This window comes from Leptodactylus fuscus, chromosome 4 (assembly GCF_031893055.1).
Source record: "Leptodactylus fuscus isolate aLepFus1 chromosome 4, aLepFus1.hap2, whole genome shotgun sequence".
Taxonomy (NCBI): Eukaryota; Metazoa; Chordata; class Amphibia; order Anura; family Leptodactylidae; genus Leptodactylus; species Leptodactylus fuscus.
In genome coordinates, this window is record NC_134268.1 from 192,392,537 (window position 1) to 192,413,053 (window position 20,517).

The 20,517-nt window shown below is 36.5% G+C and overlaps 1 protein-coding gene across 1 annotated transcript; it reads right to left on the bottom strand.

Annotated features, from left to right (window-relative positions):
- Positions 1-1,811: 1,811 nt before the first annotated feature.
- MNX1 (motor neuron and pancreas homeobox 1) lies at positions 1,812-12,901 on the bottom strand. Its single transcript, XM_075272007.1, has 3 exons — positions 12,409-12,901; positions 9,212-9,372; positions 1,812-2,171 (listed from the first exon to the last, which is right to left on the bottom strand). Exons 1-3 carry the CDS (start codon positions 12,899-12,901, stop codon positions 1,812-1,814), a joined length of 1,014 nt encoding a protein of 337 aa, XP_075128108.1.
- Between the last annotated feature and the right edge of the window lie 7,616 nt (positions 12,902-20,517).

Sequence of the window (20,517 nt, forward strand, 5' to 3'; positions counted from 1 at the left end):
GATTTGGTGGCTTTCTGCAGCAAAAAACAGATCCCATTATGTGGTAGCAAGGTGGAAACCAGGGAACTAGATAGACAGTGCATGATACAAGTCTACAGCCACGTTTCCACTGCATGAATAGGCTGAACTCTACTCACTTAAACTCTGTTTGGTAACAGATCAGTTTGTTTCACTGCAAATTTAATGCCATAGCAGTCAATGGCTTTTGGATATCCCAGTTCCCTTAGATGACACAGGTGCTGATGACTCTCTTCAACCGATCCCTACTAAAAGTGTTTGCACAAGTTCCCAAAAGCCCTTTATCCGGTACATGGTACCAGCTTGATGTGGTTCAGATCGTTCAAAATGGCCACAACTCCTCTTCAGAAATGTGTGGGTCGCACTAAAACAGCAGCAACTAGTAATATAAGTGACTATAACAGATAGTCCAAGGAGATCCTCGTGCAAATTAAATTCTCATTGTGTTTTTACTTATTTTTCCCCCCCAACCTTTAGAAATGGATGACTTAGGTCAGTCAGATCAGTGGTGGTCTGACACCCCACAACTAGATGATATGGCCACCCACTTACACAGTCTATTGAGGTGGAAGCAGATGGCTCAGTACACTGTGTAATGGTCATGTAGGGTTACTGTGACTCAGTAGAAAACATGTGAGTATCTGCTTTTGTATTACATTGTAATCTTCGGTGATATTGTACATATAGAATATATCATCAATACGGTCTAATAGATTATTTGTATAGAAGAAAAAAAGAAAGAAAGAAAGAAAGAAAGAAAGAAAGAAAGAAAGAAAGAAAGAAAGACATGCAAATATTTAGATAGAGATAATAAACAGGTAAATAGAAATGTAAATAGATAGATAGATAGATAGATAGATAGATAGATAGATAATAGATAGATAGTTAGATAGATAGATGATAGATAGATACATGATTGATGATAGATAGATAGATAGATAGATAGATAGATAGATAGATAGATAGATAGATAGATAGATAGAGAGAGATAGGAGATAGATAGATAGATAGATAGATAGATAGATAGATAGATAGATAGATAGATAGAAGATAGATAATAGATAGATAGATAGATAGATAGATAGATAGATAGATAATAGAGATAGATGATAGATAGATAGATAGATAGATAGATAGATAGATAGATAGGAGATAGAGAGAGATAGGAGATAGATAGATAGATAGATAGATAGATAGATAGATAGATATAAATATAATTTTAAGAAAAGTCTGGGTAACAAATTCTCATATAAAACAAATTTATTTTACACACCATCATTAAGATGGAGAAAGCTAAATAATAATTTAGCATGCATAAGTAGAGGTATCTTTTCTTTTATAAATACAATATACAAAAATACAGTATATAGTCGTAGTATCTGCAGCAGGTTTACCATTCAGAAAGTAAACATATACTGAGAATAAGTGGCCATGACACAGAGACGCCATGTCCTGTAACTATCTCCCCCTCCTCGGAGTCTGTTCACACCTAAAATCCCTACCTAGTAAGCATATAGGACAATAATGTCTCTAACCCATCTCAGTAGATGAGACCAGAGCTGCTCACTGAGAATCGTGGATAAAATAAGACAATGGATGAACGTGACCAGCAGGAGAGGGAGAAGTCTCATTGTGGTTCTTAGCAATATATTTTCTTGCCTTTGATAATCCTCGTAGATATGACGACCGGGAGGTTGGCTCCCATTTATAACACTGTGGCCATAAACCTTCTGAGTTCATTTTTGAAGACCCTTAAAGAAGGTGTCCAGAGACTTTGGGTCTTAGTAGAAGACTCAATGCAGTTGGCTGTTCTGCTGATGACTGTTCTCCTCCTCTTCAGATGTACAGTCAGATGAATGATGGTAGAAGTGCTTGTCATCTCTATGCTCTTCATCCTCCTCATCTTCTCGGTCATCCTCCTCATCTTCACTGTCTGTATAGTCTCTAGGTAGGCGACTACCTGCTTTGAGTGATTCCCCCCTGGGGTGTAGATGGTAGGTGGACGACTTGTCTTCCTGATTGTCCTCTGAACATTTCTCCTCGCAGCTACCTTTGCTTCCTCTCTGTTGTTTCTCTGCATCTTGGACGGCCTGTTCCTTGGCCTTCTTGCTCCTCTTCCATTTCATACGCCTGTTCTGGAACCAGATCTTTACCTGTTGGAAAAATAGAGAATGTTCAGTCATTTGAAGAAGTCATGGCGAACATGCCAACATTTAGATCAAATAACAATGGGGCAATTTTTTTTTTTTTACCCCGGTCCCAACACAGGGAGTCTCTTGATTTAAATTTTTTACTCCTTGTCTTCCAAAAGCCAAACTTTTTGATTACTTCATTCAAGGAGCTGAAAAAACGCATTTGTGCAATTTTCTTAATGGTTTTGTTTTTATGGCATTTACTGTGCAGCCAAAATTACATGTTATCCATATTCTCTGATTTGTTACAGTTACAACAATACCAAATTTATATAGTTTTGTAATATATTAACTCCTTGTAGCTTGGGTATTTTGGAGATAGGGATCCCTAATGTGTATGTGTTTGTTTTTGCTCATTTTTATTCGGGATCTAGGGAAAGCTTTGACTGAGGCACCGGAAGGTTTCGATCGGCAAGGACTCCTGAGCGGCGTCATCTTTAGAGTGCTGACATCACTAATAATAGGGTGGATGTTGGCAAGGGGTTAAAGGGGTTGTCCCATAACAAGGATCCTATCTATACTGCTAGTTTATGTGGATATAAGACTTTTCCTAAATACATTGCTTTATCAAAACTGCTTTGTTTGGCCACTATCTTAATGTATTCACTTCATTGTTGACACTGGCCCTTGGGATTATCTGCTCATTTGTCAAGTGATGTAGCTGCCTGCTCTCAGGGCGATGGGAGGGGCTGACAATCAACGGAGCTCCTCAGATAGGGGAGGGGGGAGGTGAGAGCTCCGGGATTACTGTGCTGTCTATCTTCAGCTTTTCCACTTATCAGCCGGTTTAATTGAATTTGGCTGGGGCTGAGATAAGGAGTCTGTTACCTCTGTATGTAATGAAAGCTGACTCAAATCCAGCTCTGCTACATCAGTTTCCACATCAGCATCATACTGTGGATCATAGCAGATAGCAGAGCAAGTGAAACCCTGCCCACCAATGTACAAGAAATCCAGGAAGTGAAGAGAGTACAGAGCCTTCAGGCTGCAGAACAGGAGTTATGGGAATACCCCTTTAAATATATTGCATTTACCCATGAAGGAAATTACTTAGGTTCAGTACAGAGGCCCAACATGAAGAGACTGGGCCCTAATGCCAAGTCTATACAAAGCCCCACAACTATATTGTATCGCTATTAGAACTGGACTCCTCATATTGGGAACAGAAACCTTGTGGGCACCCTAAGGCTTCTGGGCCTCTGCGCCCCCTCAACATACACCCCTGTTTACGTAGATCTTTAAATAGTAAAGCACCATAGGTCAGAGTTACTAATCCTATCTTATACTTGGATAACATAAAGATGTACCAAAGTTATCGCAGCGGTTCTCGTAGTATAAATTTGGTAGACATGTTGAACCCTTTTGTCTAGCCTTATAACAACGATTGGTTGGTTGACTTTGCTCCAAAATATTTTTGCCAAAATTTGTTCCCATTTTATAACACGGCCGTCCTGCCAAAGCTGTTCCACTTGCCCACAATGCCCCTTCCCTTGTTGAGCGACACATATAATAACTGTGATGTATAAGAGGTGCACTTAGCTTAGGAAATCCCAATATACCCAAATACATTCCTCACGAAGACTGTTTGCAGATGTAACTTAAATTTGTTCTTTTCCAGTGTTGATCATATTTTGGGTCAAACTTTGTCAAAGTTGAATCCAGCAGAGTAACATTATCTGGTGCAAAGCAGGGAAAGGATTTGGCAATGGACACGTTAGAGTGACTCAACCTGCAGAGCTTGGATTGTGGCCTAGACTGTCATGACTGGTGTATGCTATCGCTCACTGCTACATACGTGTTATTTAATCCAGGGACAATAAACTACACAACATATCACGAGATTTCCCCTGAGATTATACCTGGAATATGATGTATTATGATGAATAGATCTTACAAATTGGAAGATCTTTGGTAGCCAATATGTGGGGGCAATTTTATATGAAGTTTATTGCTCTCGTACATGCTCAAATACAGAATAAAGTGTCTTCATCCAGAATGCTGAGGTTCCTGACTCTGTCCCTGAAATTCAGTACCATAGCTGCTACATAGATATTCTGGATATTCACTCCCCATGTTGCCTTTAGTTTCTCCAATATCCACCAATCCTACCATTGATAGTTAGAATACACACTGCTCAGATCTCTCCACCCCTATGCAGGTCTCAAAAACCATCATACCACATATAAATGGCAGGGGCGTAACTTGGGGGGGGGTGCTGAAGATGCTGTCATACTAGAGCCCGGGGCCTTAGGGTCGCTTTATTTGATGCTGAATTTTCCACGCTGAAAAAAAAGCCTCCCATTGACTTCAATGGGTGCCGCTAGCTTTTTTTTGAAAAAAAAAAAAAAGCTAGTGGAACCCATTGAAATCAATGGGAGGATATTTTTTCAGGGCTGAAAATTCAGGGCCAAATACAGCACAATTTTCCTCCATGTAAATGGACTCTTAAAAGGCCCATAAAGTGTACATTACAATACATTATAGATGGGGGGGGGGGGGGGGTCTGGTATAGTTTTCACCATTGGGATACTGCAGCCTCATGTTACTCTTCTCATAAGTGGTATAGTTTACAAGCTCCTGCAGCTTCTCTCCTTTCAACTCCCATTTTTTCAGATTGTTTTTGTAAACCATAGATTCCCCCTTCTACATGGACACATTGCTCCCTACTCCACCTACCTCCTGTTGCTATGTATGCCTCTAAAGCAAAGGACATAACCCATATAAACACCAGAACTTGTCGACTCCGAGGCCACATTTAGGTTGTGAGAGCTCTCACTCAGATAAAATTAAAATTGCAATAGCTATGAATGCATAGAGCCAAAGAAGGGCAATAGAAAGGACATTAATAAATAGCTTTCCTTCTATAGTCCTGCTACGTTCAGCACAAGTGCATTGGTTTGTTGCTTTGTGCTGTATTCATGTATTTCTCTTTCCTATACAGCAAATGCATTGTTGGCCCTATGGGTAAAGTAGCCCTGCTTTTCAGCACTTTGCAGACAGTGACATTACTCACCATGCCAAGCTGGTTTTACAATCCCCCCAAACCCATGGACACCATGTACACTCCATGCAGATGATCCCCTTGGTTAGATTCAAACCCTGGGACCCCAATATTACAGGATAACAGTGCTCCCCACTTAGCCACCACACTACAGAGCTCTGAATTGTAGGTAGGCTTTCCTTCTCCCAGAATATCTAAATACCCTAGCTAAGGCAAAGTGACTTGTTGGCCTTTCCTTGGCACCTCTGCCTCACCGGACCACCATTATACATTACAGAAATATCCCCAGTCACTAGCATTGCTGCCATGATATGCCAAGTCTTAGGACAATCTCCATAAGGCTTTATGAATATGATTTTTGAAATTCCATAATTTGATATATTGTGTATGATTTGTGTGTCCATATCTCATCACGTTTCAAGAAAGTTCCTGATTTTATCCACAGTGCAGAATTTTTCACAATTTTTTTTATAAACATGGTGGCGTATGTACAATAATGGAAATGTCTATCCAACGTAAGTAACAATTATTGAAATTGTTGATCCATGTGGTTGTTTGATAAGCATGGAAATCCAACTGAATTGTGAACTCACCCTACGATTCTGCACATCATTTATTAATGGCGATATCTAGAGATTATCGCCATGTGCCAATGTCATTGCTTGCAGCAGACGATAAACGTTGCCATTATTACAGCGTATATGTGCCGCCATTTTAAATGTATATTGTACCGCCATGTGTCTCCTAAATGTAAATGGGAGACAAGCGACAGGCAATAGTTCCACCCATTATTACGATACTTAATATGAATGATTTTTTTCAACAGTAGAATTTCTGTGCACAAATGTTGCAATTGTTGCTAAACAGATTCATGTATATTCTTTGCTACATGTAAATAGCTTAGTCCTGACTAGTAAGTAACTTAGTACATGAGATGTCACCTCTATCCATCCTTTCATCCTCCTATCATCCATCTACCAGGCAGTCGCCCATAAGCCATACATATTCTGCATATAAAGCCCTTCCATACACCCAGGGCATTTATCATGACAGTTTATGTCTCCACCAAACCCAGTGGTGTACAATGCTTATACATATGACTGTAATATAGCAACAACAAAGACTAGAATTGTCATAAAGGTACATACATTATATACATTACAAGTGTAACCAATTATAATGATACTTATATAGCGCCAATACTATTACCCCTATATAAACTGCAAACTTAGATTAGACATTTAGACAGAACCACAAAATATTCATTCAGCCTGACATAATGTTAGCACAAGATTTTAACAAGGACAGGTCAGTAACACTTATTAAATTCCTAACCTACAGGGGGCGCTGTTCCCATTGTCTTCTCTATAGGACATTGCAGGTCTATTGTTTGCACAGCTGTGTGGAGACGCTTCCTATGTCCCTTATGATTGTAATAGTATAACACTACTATTAGCATTTCTGATAATAATAGTAACATTGTGTGTATATTATATTGTGTAGTTTAAGCCTCTTTTCCCATCTATCACTCATATGTCTTTATCTCTCTAGTATCTATCATCTATAATATATGCATCCATCTAAGAAAAGAGAAAGAAGAGCAACATCAATGAACCAAATGTAGCAGAGCTGGGTGTAGCAAAGCAATCCTGTAAATCTGCAACAGGAAAACAGGCAGTGCTAGAAGAATTGGTGCTCATTCAGACTCACAAAGACTAAATAAAGAGTCCAACTCTTCTTTTCCTAAGTGCTGGGGTTCTGCCTCTACCCCTCTCTCTAATCTATCTCTATTTATTTCGTTATCTATGTACATATCTACAGAGTCTACCTATCTATTAGATGACATCACTGCAGAGACTTCATTTCACATCCTCCTCTTAGAGGTAACCTCCTATGTTTCTGTAGTGTTTATCAGTAGGACAGAAGCTTGTATTGTATCTTCTACCTGCTCATATAACCCATTACACTGAGATTGTATCCCTGTTTGAAGCCTAATAACCAAATATCATGTTTTATATGATACAATAACTTGTACACAATTATTTGCAAATAGTCAACAGAACTTCATATACTGACTCATATAATGATTCTGCCACTCATCAACCTAAAGACCTAATATACAGTGTCCTGAATGTAATCCTCCATAATGCAGTAAGGAAATACTGACAACAGAAAATAGTGTCACACTAGTGAGTAATGTTTAAAGAGCAATTTATGTGTGTATACATATATATATATATATGTATATATATACCAATCTACAGAGCCAGGGACAGCACTGCTAGGGACAGGTAGATAATATGATATTATGCACAAGTTCTGCTACCATATTAAGCTCAGTGTAATACAGTTAAATCAGAGATCAGACAGGGAAATTTCTGGATCACAATCACCATCTATACGCCTATGAAAGCAAAAAGCAGCTTCCCCTTTCAGTAATAGACAATATTGTATAACAACAATAACAATGAAAGTCATTACTACGGTAGTAATAACCATATCAATGTGCCAGCAATATCTCATAATATCTACATTACTTTTATTCCAATGGCTGACAAATATTTAACAGTTGGTGGTAGATAAAAACTGGAGTGTGCTATAGGGAGGCAAATATTATGTGCAAAGATATATAAATACCATGTAATAGCAACCTGTGGGCTCCAGAACTATAGTGTACATCTTATTGTGATAATAGATAGATAGATAGATAGATAGATAGATAGATAGATAGATAGATAGATAGATATTATGAATATAGGTAAACAATATATACAGTAGATTAGATAGTTAATAGGTAGATAGAAATTATGAATATAGGTCACTAATATATACAGTAGATAGATAGACAGACAGACAGACAGACAGACAGACAGACAGACAGACAGACAGATAGATAGATAGATAGATAGATAGATAGATAGGAGTGCTGCCTACTACAGATAGATAGATAGATAGATAGATAGATAGATAGATAGATAGATAGATAGGAGTGCTGCCTATTTTTATAGTGATATTTGCTATAGATAGATGATAGCTAGCTAGATAGCTGGATGGATGGATGGATGGATGGATGGAGAGAGAGAGAGAGGGATGGATGGATGGATGGATGGATAGATAGATAGATAGATAGATAGATAGATAGATAGATAGATAGATAGATAGACAGACAGACAGACAGACAGACAGACAGACAGACAGACAGGAGTGCTGCCTATTTTTATAGTGATATTTGCTATAGATAGATGATAGCTAGCTAGATAGCTGGATGGATGGATGGATGGATGGATGGAGAGAGAGAGGGATGGATGGATAGATAGATAGATAGATAGATAGATAGATAGATAGATAGATAGACAGACAGACAAGACAGACAGACAGACATATAGATAGACAGACAGATAGGAGTGCTGCCTCTTTTTATATAGTGATATAGATAGATATATAGATAGATAGATAATTAATTAATTTCTTATTTCTTAGGAGTGCTGTCTATTTTTGCTATAGTGATATTTGCTATAGATAGATGATAGCTGGATGGATGGATGGATAGATAGATAGATAGATAGATAGATAGATAGATAGATAGATAGATAGATAGATCTAGTTAGAAATGCAGATAACCGAGTTAGAGAGAAGTATAGGTAGACTGTAGCTCACAGCAATTTGAAGTAGAAAAATATATGCCCAATATTAAAAAGTCATCAAGACTATTAGTATTAATTAATATTCATAATTTATACTATATTAACAGAATACACTTGTTAATGACCTTTTTGAATAATAAGTAATTTATCAAGAAAGTGATTGGGCTAAACCACACCATACTGTATAATTTAGAATTACATGTGGACGATATAATACTGGACAAATCTGTGAGTCTATAGTAATTGTGGAACTATAAGTCCCGGCAAGACTTTCCCTGGTACCCAGAAAGGTCATAAACGGATAGAGAATTGGAGGACATAATTGACATATATAAGGAGCAGAGGACACTATGTACCTGGGTCTCTGTCAGCATCAGGGATGTGGCCACCTCGAATCTTTTGGGTCTGGAGAGATATTTATTCAGCTTGAACTGATGCTCCAGCTCCAGCAGTTGTTGGCTGGTGAAGGCGGTGCGGGGTCTCCTGCACTTCCCCAGCAGGTTGGACTGAGCCTGAGCTGCAAGAAGAGGGAGAAAGCTAAATATTACTATATGTGTTGATTACATCAATATAATACAGAATAGAAAGCTACACTATGCATACATGTATATATCACATTATTATTATTATTATTATTATTATTATTATTATTATTATCAATAATAATAATAATAATAATAGATGTATATACTGTAACCTCCTCTAAACATAGAAGCTCGTTACAGCTATATTGTGTATACTAAACCACTTTTCCATATAAATTCTGCATTCTCACTCTATTCCTATACATCCCCCTCCCCACTCATTTTTCTTTCATTAGGTATTACTATAGTCAGCCTCTATCTTTATATGCTTATTATCATGGTTGTTATTATTATTGTCTCTCAATACAGTATGTGTGTATATATATATATATATATATATATATATATATATATTTTTTTTTTTCCTTACACTGATATTTCTATTTTCCCTATCCCCTTCTCGCTCTCTTTATTCTTCCTTTATCCCCTCTGTCTCTAAGATGTGCCTTTGCTTGATATTCTTTCTATATTCTCACTCCATGTATACATTATTATTATTAATTATTATTATTATCATCATCATCTCATTGCACATTTTCTATTATCTCTCTCTTGATCTATCCACCTCTATTTCCTTACTATATATCCCTACATATATGTTGAGTAGTCTTATTCTCTCTCACTCACTATATATTATCCCCAGTTTATCTAGATTGTATTTCCTCTCTTGTGTTTCTCCTATATCGTCTATGCATCTCCATACTGTCACGTCTGTCTGTCTGTCTGTCTCCTCTGCCTCTGTATATTTATATTTCTGTATTTGTCCCCTTCTCATATCCTCTCTCTATATATTATTGCCCCTCTCATTTGTATTCTCTGGCTCTCCTAATAATTTGTGCACCTATTCATGTGCCCATAGCTCTTTACGGCACCGCAGCCTCCCCAGTATAATCTATTATAAAAATCTATTATAATCCTGGCTCTAGTCTATGGCCATAATACACCTGGGTGTCACTTTAATAGGAAATAATATTCCCATAGAGCTGCGCTTTAATTTAAGGAGTTGAGATCACAATGAAATATATAAGATGTTCTCGGCACTGAAGATGATGGTGATGTCTTGCTGGAATCTGTCTCAGGGCCATTACACAACATGAAAGGGAAGGATTAAATGGAGCAGTGATTTGTAATCTGCCTGATAAGTGGCATAAACCTTGTCCCAGCATGTAATCCTGCTATCTGATAAACTGCAACTTATTTACCTGAGAGCCTTGGAGCTAATTCACACACAGACGCCTCCAGCTATCTTATTTACACAACAATACAATTGCACACACACACATTATTTATATATATATATATATATATATATATATATATATATATATATATATATATGTTTATCTAAGTATGTCACTATATATATATGATACATAATTAAATACATAAATATATATGATATAGATACATAGTATATATATATTCTAGATACACAGTTAGATAAATATTTATTATATATATACACACACAGGATCCTGCAGATACAACTGGAACCAAAATATTAAAAAGAACGAAGTAAAAGAAACATATGAGATGATGGAATAAAGGTAAATAGATATGAAATAGATAAATATGAGATGGATAGATAGTATAAGGATGGAAAGAGGATATTGATTTATTTAAATAAGAAAAAAAAGATTAAAAGAAAGAAAGAAAGAAAGAAAGAAAGATAGATATTGATATAGTAAGGTGAGAAGATAGAAAGATAGATAGATGAAAAATAAAGGATATTATATTGATATTTACTTGAGAAAAAAAAATAAAGATGTGATATGTATATATCTAAGAGGAAAAAAATAAAAGAAATAACCTGCAGTACATAAAAAGGTTGAAGCCTTTTCCCAAACCTTCTATCCATCTAGCTAGCTACAAAGCCTGGATAAACATTGGGGAAGGCAAAGGAAGTGGATATGGCCATTATTATTCCCAGGAAGAATCTCATCACTGTGCAGGACAGAGACGTGTGGTATCTGGGACACTGAGCCCTCTATACAGGAACACATGTCCCTATACAAACACCAGAATCATGACCACAGACCTCATAGGTGATCAGCTACACACTGCAAAAAGCACTAGATCACATAGATATATAAACATAAGATAGATAGATAGATAGATAGATAGATAGATAGATAGATAGATAGATAGATAGGAGATAGATAGATAGATAGATAGATAGATAGATAGATAGATAGATAGATAGCATTTAACCCCTATAGGTAAGGATATGTTTAGTTGGTACATGATATGCTGCTTTGCTTCAGTGCATATAATAACTGTTGTGCTGCGCTTTATATCCATCCAGCGCGTTTAAAAGACCGAAAGATTTTATTATACTGTGCACAAAAATAATGTTGTATTAAGGACTCGCCGATATATATATATATATATTTCAAGAAAGAGGCTTAGAAAATAAAAATGTTTCAAAAACTAGACAAAAGAAAATGATACTGAAACTAATAGAAATTCCACAAAGTAAATCTGTATACATAAGTAATAGAAACAAATAATGGAAAGGATACAGGCTGGATGGCTTTATATCTATGTAGTTATGGAATGTTTAGAGATAAATCCAAGTATAACGTCCAGCAATGTATATTATGTATCTGTTTATTTATGTATATTTATCTAGCAATTAAATATAATATATCTGTATCAAATCTATCCAATTATTGTCTATCTCCCTATCTTCTATTTATCGTCTCTCTATATTTATCTATCTTTGTCTTTTCTTCATCTATCTATCTATCTATCTATCTATCTATCTATCTATCTATCTATCTATCTATCTATCCATCCATCCATTCATCTATCTCAGTCTAGGAATTCTTCCAGTCCTTCTGGGTTTGTATACGTCTCTTGTAGGATACAGGTGTGTGACACTGATAATACATTGTACAATGCCATCTTCCCTCACTACTCCCACTAGCCCAGTAATAGCAGGTGCCAGAGTAAATGGGGGTACTCACAGTTGAAGTCTGCCATCTTGGGCAGCATCATGCCAGCAGTGGAGGCTCTCAGCCACTGGTCCAGCTGGAAGGTGCCGGCACTGATCTTGATGGGGTCCACATGGTGGGCATGGTGGGCTCCCTGGATCTGGGCGGAGTAGGGGTAGGGCAGGGCTGGGTGCTGTCCGGCCGCTAGAGCCGCTGCTGCCGCAGAGTAGCCATAGACCGGGTGGCCATAGAGAGCCTGGTGGGGGAGGCCCGAGCCCCCTGAGGGGTGGATGCCCATCATACTAGCAGGGTGCTGGTGGCTGCTGAGGAAGCCAGGCTTAGGGAGCAGTCCGCATGTCCGAGGGGGTGATGGGCTCTCAGTCCTCAGGTCGGGGTGCTCTGATGGGGGGCTGCTGGACAGCGAGGAGGAGGACAGGGACGTGACCAGGGACAGCGGGGAGCTCTGCGGCTTGGGGGGGTCTATGGCCAGGAGGGCGTCTATCCGGAAGTTCTTGGACTTCTCCATGGATCCTCCGGGAAAAGAAAAGTCCTGGAGCACAAGTCCCCGACAGCAGCTGGCAGTGTGTAGCCGGGCAGGGAGCAGGGAGAGCCCGGCAGGAGCAGGCAGCAGAGGTAGCAGTACGTCCAGGTGTCCCGGGACCAGGGGGACACTGTCACTTGAAGGCCCGGCTGTCCTGTCTATTGGACATTGCAGCTCCAGCCTGTGATTGGAGGGATAGGCAGGTAGGCGGGGTCAGTGGTCATTTCTCAGAGTCCTGCTCCTGTCAATGAGTGAGGCTCATGTAACACCTACTGATAACCGGCTCCACCCATAGCCCCGCCCACTGCTCACCCTCCAATCACAGGCCGGTGTGATAGTGAGCCCAGTAACATTACTAGTAATGTATAGCTATATACTGTATATACAAGTTATATAATATATACTGTATATATACACACATATTACTGGTGCTATATACTGGCCACATTACTAGTAATGTATAGCTATATACTGTATATACAAGTTATATAATATATACTGTATATATACACACATATTACTGGTGCTATATACTGGCCACATTACTAGTAATGTATAGCTATATACTGTATATACAAGTTATATAATATATACTGTATATATACACACATATTACTGGTGCTATATACTGGCCACATTACTAGTAATGTATAGCTATATACTGTATATACAAGTTATATAATATATACTGTATATATACACACATATTACTGGTGCTATATACTGGCCACATTACTAGTAATGTATAGCTATATACTGTATATACAAGTTATATAATATATACTGTATATATACACACATATTACTGGTGCTATATACTGGCCACATTACTAGTAATGTATAGCTATATACTGTATATACAAGTTATATAATATATACTGTATATTATACACACATTACTGGTGCTATATACTGGCCAAATCAAATCAAATATACATTACTAGTAATGTATAGCCACACATGTATATGTACAGTGCATATTATATGTACACAAGTTATATCATATATTTATATATACATCACTAGTGCTATATACTGGGCACATCACTAGTAATGTCTATCTATCTATCTATCTATCTATCTATCTATCTATCTATCTATCTATCTATATTCACAGTGCTTTTTATAGGTATACAATTTATAATATATACTATATATACTATACAACACATATTACATGTACACTCGTTAAACAGATATACACATCACCAGTGCTATATACCCTGCACGTCACTAATACTGTATAGATAGCTACAGACACATATATAGTCTATGTGACATGTACACAAGTTACATATATTGCCATACATACCACTACTAGTTAATAGATATATATTTATACACTAATATATACATATATATCACTACTAATTAATAGATCTATACATATAGACTAACATACACTAGGTATATATATAGTTACACTAATATATTACACATACACTAGTTATATACTTTGCTATATACATATCTAGTAATGTATACATATGCACACAGATAAGCCTATACTATACACTGCACACTATATAAGCACATACACTAGTTTACATATCACTATTCACATCACTAGTGGCTTCTAGATGTCTTCATTTACACTAATATGATATATGACACCTACACTAGTGTCTGTGTGAGACCCTTACTATTCACGCACCCCCCCTTCCTCCTGCAGTATGCCTTCCGTGGTTGATCCGTTTTTCACATCACTTCCTACACCCAGATCGCACACGTCATACTTTATTTTCAGAGGCCCATAGACTTTCACTGTTGTGAGAAATAGGACCCGATTCTGTAGTTCTTGATGATGTCTGAATAAACACATTGGAATGAATAGATATGTGAAACATATAGACGCCACATTCTTGTGATATGTGGACATGTGAATAAGGCCTTATATTGTATTCACACTTCCGTATCTTGCGGCAGCCTCATGTCTGTCTTTTTTTACGGACAGCGCTGTATCCTGATTATGGTGTCATGCTGAAAATATGGGGAAAAATCTGCATTTTCCCAACGTGGGGCCTCAGTCTTATAGGAAAGGAACAACCAAAATAACAGGTGTGCCAGGAGGGTCACGTGGTAGACACCAATGGCACCCAACAGATGACTATAATGGGGTCATCATGGTAGCCATCATTTATATCCCATAGAAATACTGCTGCATGCTGCACAATTTCATTCGGTAGTCTTAGTAGAACCTATGGGGGGAGAGCCCTCTAAAATGCAGATGTGAAGAGAAACTAGGGCTCTATCCATATGGCCATAGTCTAATGTGATGGTGGTTATGCGTCCATTTTTCATCCGTTCCATGTCCGTTTGTCACTTTTTGTCATCTATTTTTCATCCTTTTGTAACATTAATACAATGAATGAATTCCATTGGTCTATTTTTGCACCCAGCCCACTGATCTGCTTATAATGGATGGACTCTGACATCAATCTGTTTTTACCTAGGTTAAAAACGGACCCATTGATTTCTATTAGGTCTGTGTATCCTTTAAAACGACATACCTTTGCATCGGTTAAACTGCTGCATCCTGCAAGACAACAACAACAAAAAAACAATAAAAAAACATTGAAAAATGTTTTTCTGCCTTCTGTGATTAGATATCAGGCTGCAGCAATTTAACCCATTGCAAAAGTTCATATGACAATCGTATATATAACCTGTCCGTTTTTTAACTGTTTTTTTTGTTGTCCGTCTGAAAACAACATGTGGATATCTCATCTCATTGTTTTAAAAATGGCAGATCTTGAAAACCAGACGTCACATATCCGATTTTTTTCTGTTGTGTGAATAAGGACTAAAGTCAATATGAGTTCCTGAAGCTAATAATAAAAACCTGTTGCCCAGACATTTATTGTGGCTGATGATAGATTATTATTCATGATGTCTTCTGTATGATATATAGGAGTAGCTGCTGGTATGGAGATAATACTACATACAGGACCCTGGGCTATGGGGAGTCACCTAGTCCTACATTGAGAGACTGTGCTTCAGTGCACAGGAATAGTGCAAAAACACATTCAGCACTGCTTAACCTGTACATAGGCACGACCCACAGCTCTCATATACATGTACACCATATATATTAAGCTAAAATATGGCGCACAGGACAGAACATTTTACCGCACAGTCTGCACTGGCTTCTATTCTGTCCCAGACTCATAACTTTTAGGATCCAGGCTGAAGGGAGCAGCAGGAAGGTGTCAGGGACACAACTCACCCGGGACCTGCAACAAATGTCTCCTGTGTTATTTCTTCTGCTCCATTGCCCCCGACTCCTTCAGAACCAGCCCCAGGAGCAATGACCCCAGATCAGGACATTTGCTGCAGGGTCCCCAGGGGCCCATCTCCCTAATGTATGGGACTACACCCAATGGACACAATGATGAGAGTGATTGTAGTAATGACACTAATAATAACAGAGTATTAATGGCTAATATTCTCATTATCGGGGCTATGGTGAGCATTACGTTTAGTATAATTGATGTGATTTATATGTTTTATTATGTTATTAATACTATGTTACTATGGTTATACTATAGATATTAATATGCTCATTTCTTACATACCATGTTTGTGGCTGCAGGTTATAATAGTGATATTATTAGAGCTGACTGCTCAGTGTCAGGAGGTGATCTATCAGCTCTAATATATATCTGGTACTGTATATAGTAATAAAAGACATGGCTAATATCACACTGTGCACAGTCCTGTGTTACCAGCAGCTCTCAGGACATGTGAAATCTGTAAATATAATTCATATATGTCCTATCAAAGAGTTAACCATGCTACATTACTAGGTGATGTAGACAAGCTAAGTGACCAGACCTCCCTGGTAGTATAACATCTTATATATCACACAGAGTGATTGTATGTTCTATAACATTATTCTGTATAGCACAAGACTTGTATATATTACACACAAGACGATGCTGGACATGGTGAGATGTTCTTCTCTAGCCCTTCATCGACTTCTAGAATCTTATAAAGTGGAATTACAGGTCCATTGTATGCAAAGAATACAGCCCCGAGCCTATAGCATAGAATGGAAATAGAAATAGAAAGATGGATAGATGAACAGATAAACAGAAAGTTATGGATATGTCTAGACAGAGAAACAATAGGTTATTTATATAGATGGATAAAAGACTATGGATATATCCAGATGGAGAAATAAACGGCTAGATAGATAGATAGATAGATAGATAGATAGATAGATAGATAGATAGAAAGGAGATAGATAGAGAAATAGGAGATATATAGATAGACTGGTAAAAGGGATATACCTTGGCATACAGAAAAAAAGGAAGAAAGATAATTTTATAAATGTATGGAGATAGAAAAGCAGACGGACAGACAATAATCAGACACATAGATATATATAAAGACAAGAAAAATATACCGATGATAGATAGATTGATAGATAATAGATACATAGATAATGGATAGAAAGAGAGATAATAGATAGATAGAAAGATAAATTAGATAGTAAGAACATTAGATAATAGATACATGGACTAGATAGATAGATAGATAGATAGATAGATAGATAGATAGATAGATAGATAGATAGATGTTCCCTGTTGATTGACATGCAATCTGAAAACAGAACAGAAAATATACTATTATAAACTATAACACAGCACCGTAAGAAGAGATATATATATATATATATATATATATATACATACACACACACACACACACACACACACACACACACACACACACACACACACACACACTATTAAAGCACATCTTCCATTACTCTTGGTAGAATACTTCATGTTCTCCTCATGTAGATATAATATTACCCCAGCGGCTCCTGGAAGGGTCCTATACTGGGGGGTTATAGAGCAAAAAGTGTATGTGCCGACCTTATACTAAACCAGATGTACCATTCGCTTTATTCTGTTATATTCTTTCTTTCTTTCTTTCTTTCTTTCTTTCTTTCTTTCTTTCTTTCTTTCTTTCTTTCTTTCTTCCTTCCTTCCTTCCTTCCTTCCTTCCTTCCTTCCTTTCTTTCTTTCTTTCTTTCTTTCTTTCTTTCTTTCTTTCTTTCTTTCTTTCTTTCTATTCATCTAGTCTATCAGGTGTATCTATCTATCTATCTATCTATCTATCTATCTATCTATCTATCTATCTATCTATCATCTATCCTGGTATGTATCTATTAGTCCATTATAAGGGTTGATATTCTCCCATTCAGTTTGCCATGACTTTGTCCTCCGAGCTATCTGTAGGATTATTACAGAAATCTGCAGTCACTTTCTAGCCTGTTAGTTGGTGTGCAGCAGCCCCCCAATCCCCTGGATGTAATGCTCTTCATTACTACAATCTGCCATTGTCCTGCTGCCATTGTCCCCATAGTTAGCACTTCACACGTCAAACAGCAATGAATAACAAGTCAGCCAAATACAATTAACCCCTTCTCCTCTACCTAGCTGTGCACGGCTAACACACGGGACCTCATGACACGTCAGGGGTTAATATTTATGAACCAGATGACAAATGGATTACATACAGGGGTCACCAGAGGGGTGCACAACAGAACAATCCCAAAAGAAAAGCTAGTATTCTGCCAGCTATCTGGTTTGCTATTCTTATTATTAGTAGTAGTAATAGGAAGTTATGTAGTAGTGTATTTTTGCTGCTATTATTATTATTATTATTATTATTATTAGTAGTAGTAGTAGTAGTAGTAGTAGTAGTAGTAGTAGTAGTAGTAGTAGTAGTAATAGTAGTGGGGTGAGATATTGGATATTAGTGTTATTATTATTGTTGTTAATAATTTGTAGTAGTAGTAATAGGAAAATATGTAGTAGTATATTAGTGCTGCTATTATTATTATTATTATTATTATTATTATTATTATTATTGTTGTTGTTGTTTATAATTATTATTCTTATTAGTAGTAGTAGGGTGAGATGTAGTAGTATATTTGTGCTAGTATTGTTATTATCATTATTATAATTATAATTATTATTATTATTTAGTAGTAATAGTAGGATGAGCTATAGTAGCATATTAGTACTATTATTTTTATTCTTAGTAGTAATATGGTAATATATTATCATTTAATTATTGGTATAGTAATATTATGATTAATATTAATAGTACTGGAAGGAAACAGTATAGAATTATATCCGTGCTACTATTTTATAGGTATTATTAGTAGTAATGCAGTATATTATTACCTGATTATTACAGTAAAAATATGATTATCATGATAAGTAATATGACAGATTGTAGTAACTATATGTAGCTATGATAGCAGTGTTATTATTATTAGGCTTAGCATATTATTAGTGTATATTATTAGCAGTAGATTTAGTAATATATTAGAACTAGTATTTTAGAAGTTGCATTATTAGTTGATAAGTAGTCTATTATCACATTATTCTTATAAATAGTATGATTATTATGTTGTGTTTTTATGAATCTTACCCTTGATTATTAATGTTTATATTCTATGTATTATACTCATTATTACTATACTTTTTCTATTACTATTGTTATTTCTAGCAGTTGTGGTTATTAGTAGTAATGGGAGTAATAGAGTTATATACTCTTTCTATTACTCTTTTATTATTCATGTATTTATTAGTAATAAGAGGAAATAATTAGAGTGATTTTCTCCTAACTGTATGTACCTTGTATAGACCCTGATATATTCCTCATAGCTTGTGGGCTTACCCTTAGCACAAAAGATAATGGTTCTGTATAATGATAAAAATCTTCATTATCATCAAGCAAACACAGATATTTCTACATTGCAGGACTTATTATACATTGCTCTTCTACATAAATCCAATTTCCATGACAATTTGTTGATATCCTTCTATCCAGAGATTTATTGATTTCCCCTCTGAATGGTTCATTTACTAAAAGTTTACATTTTAACCTGAGAGATTTCTGAGAGATTTCAGAGAGCGGCTATAATGTTGGAATCAGCATTGGGTAATGACAGGAAGGCACATTTAATTGGGATATTTAGTGGTGCTGATACAGCTAAAAGGGGCAGCAGAGTCTGTCACCTATCACTGAGCTACTGAGGCTGAGATACAAGTAACCCCTTATGATGCTCACAAGCAATTCATTCCTGTCACTGATGTATTATTTCTACCAATTACATAATATGTAGCTTTAATTTTGGTTAATCATTTACTATGAACAAGGCACAGTGCTATCTATCTATCTATCTATCTATCTATCTATCTATCTATCTATCTATCTATCTATCTATCTTTCTCTAGCTGTCTGTCTATCTAACTATCTATTTGCCTATCTGTCTCTATCTATCTATCTATCTATCTATCTATCTATCTATCTATCTCTATCTATCTATCTATCTATCTATCTATCTATCTATCTATCGATTATCTATCTATTTATCTATCTATCTATCTTTCTATATCTATCTATCTATCTATCTATCTATCTATCTATCTATCTATCTATCTATCTATCTAGCTCTATTTGTCTATCTATCTATCTATCTATCTATCTATCTATCTATCTATCTCTATTTGTCTATCTATCTATCTATCTATCTATCTATCTATCTATCTATCTATCTATCCATCCACCTATTC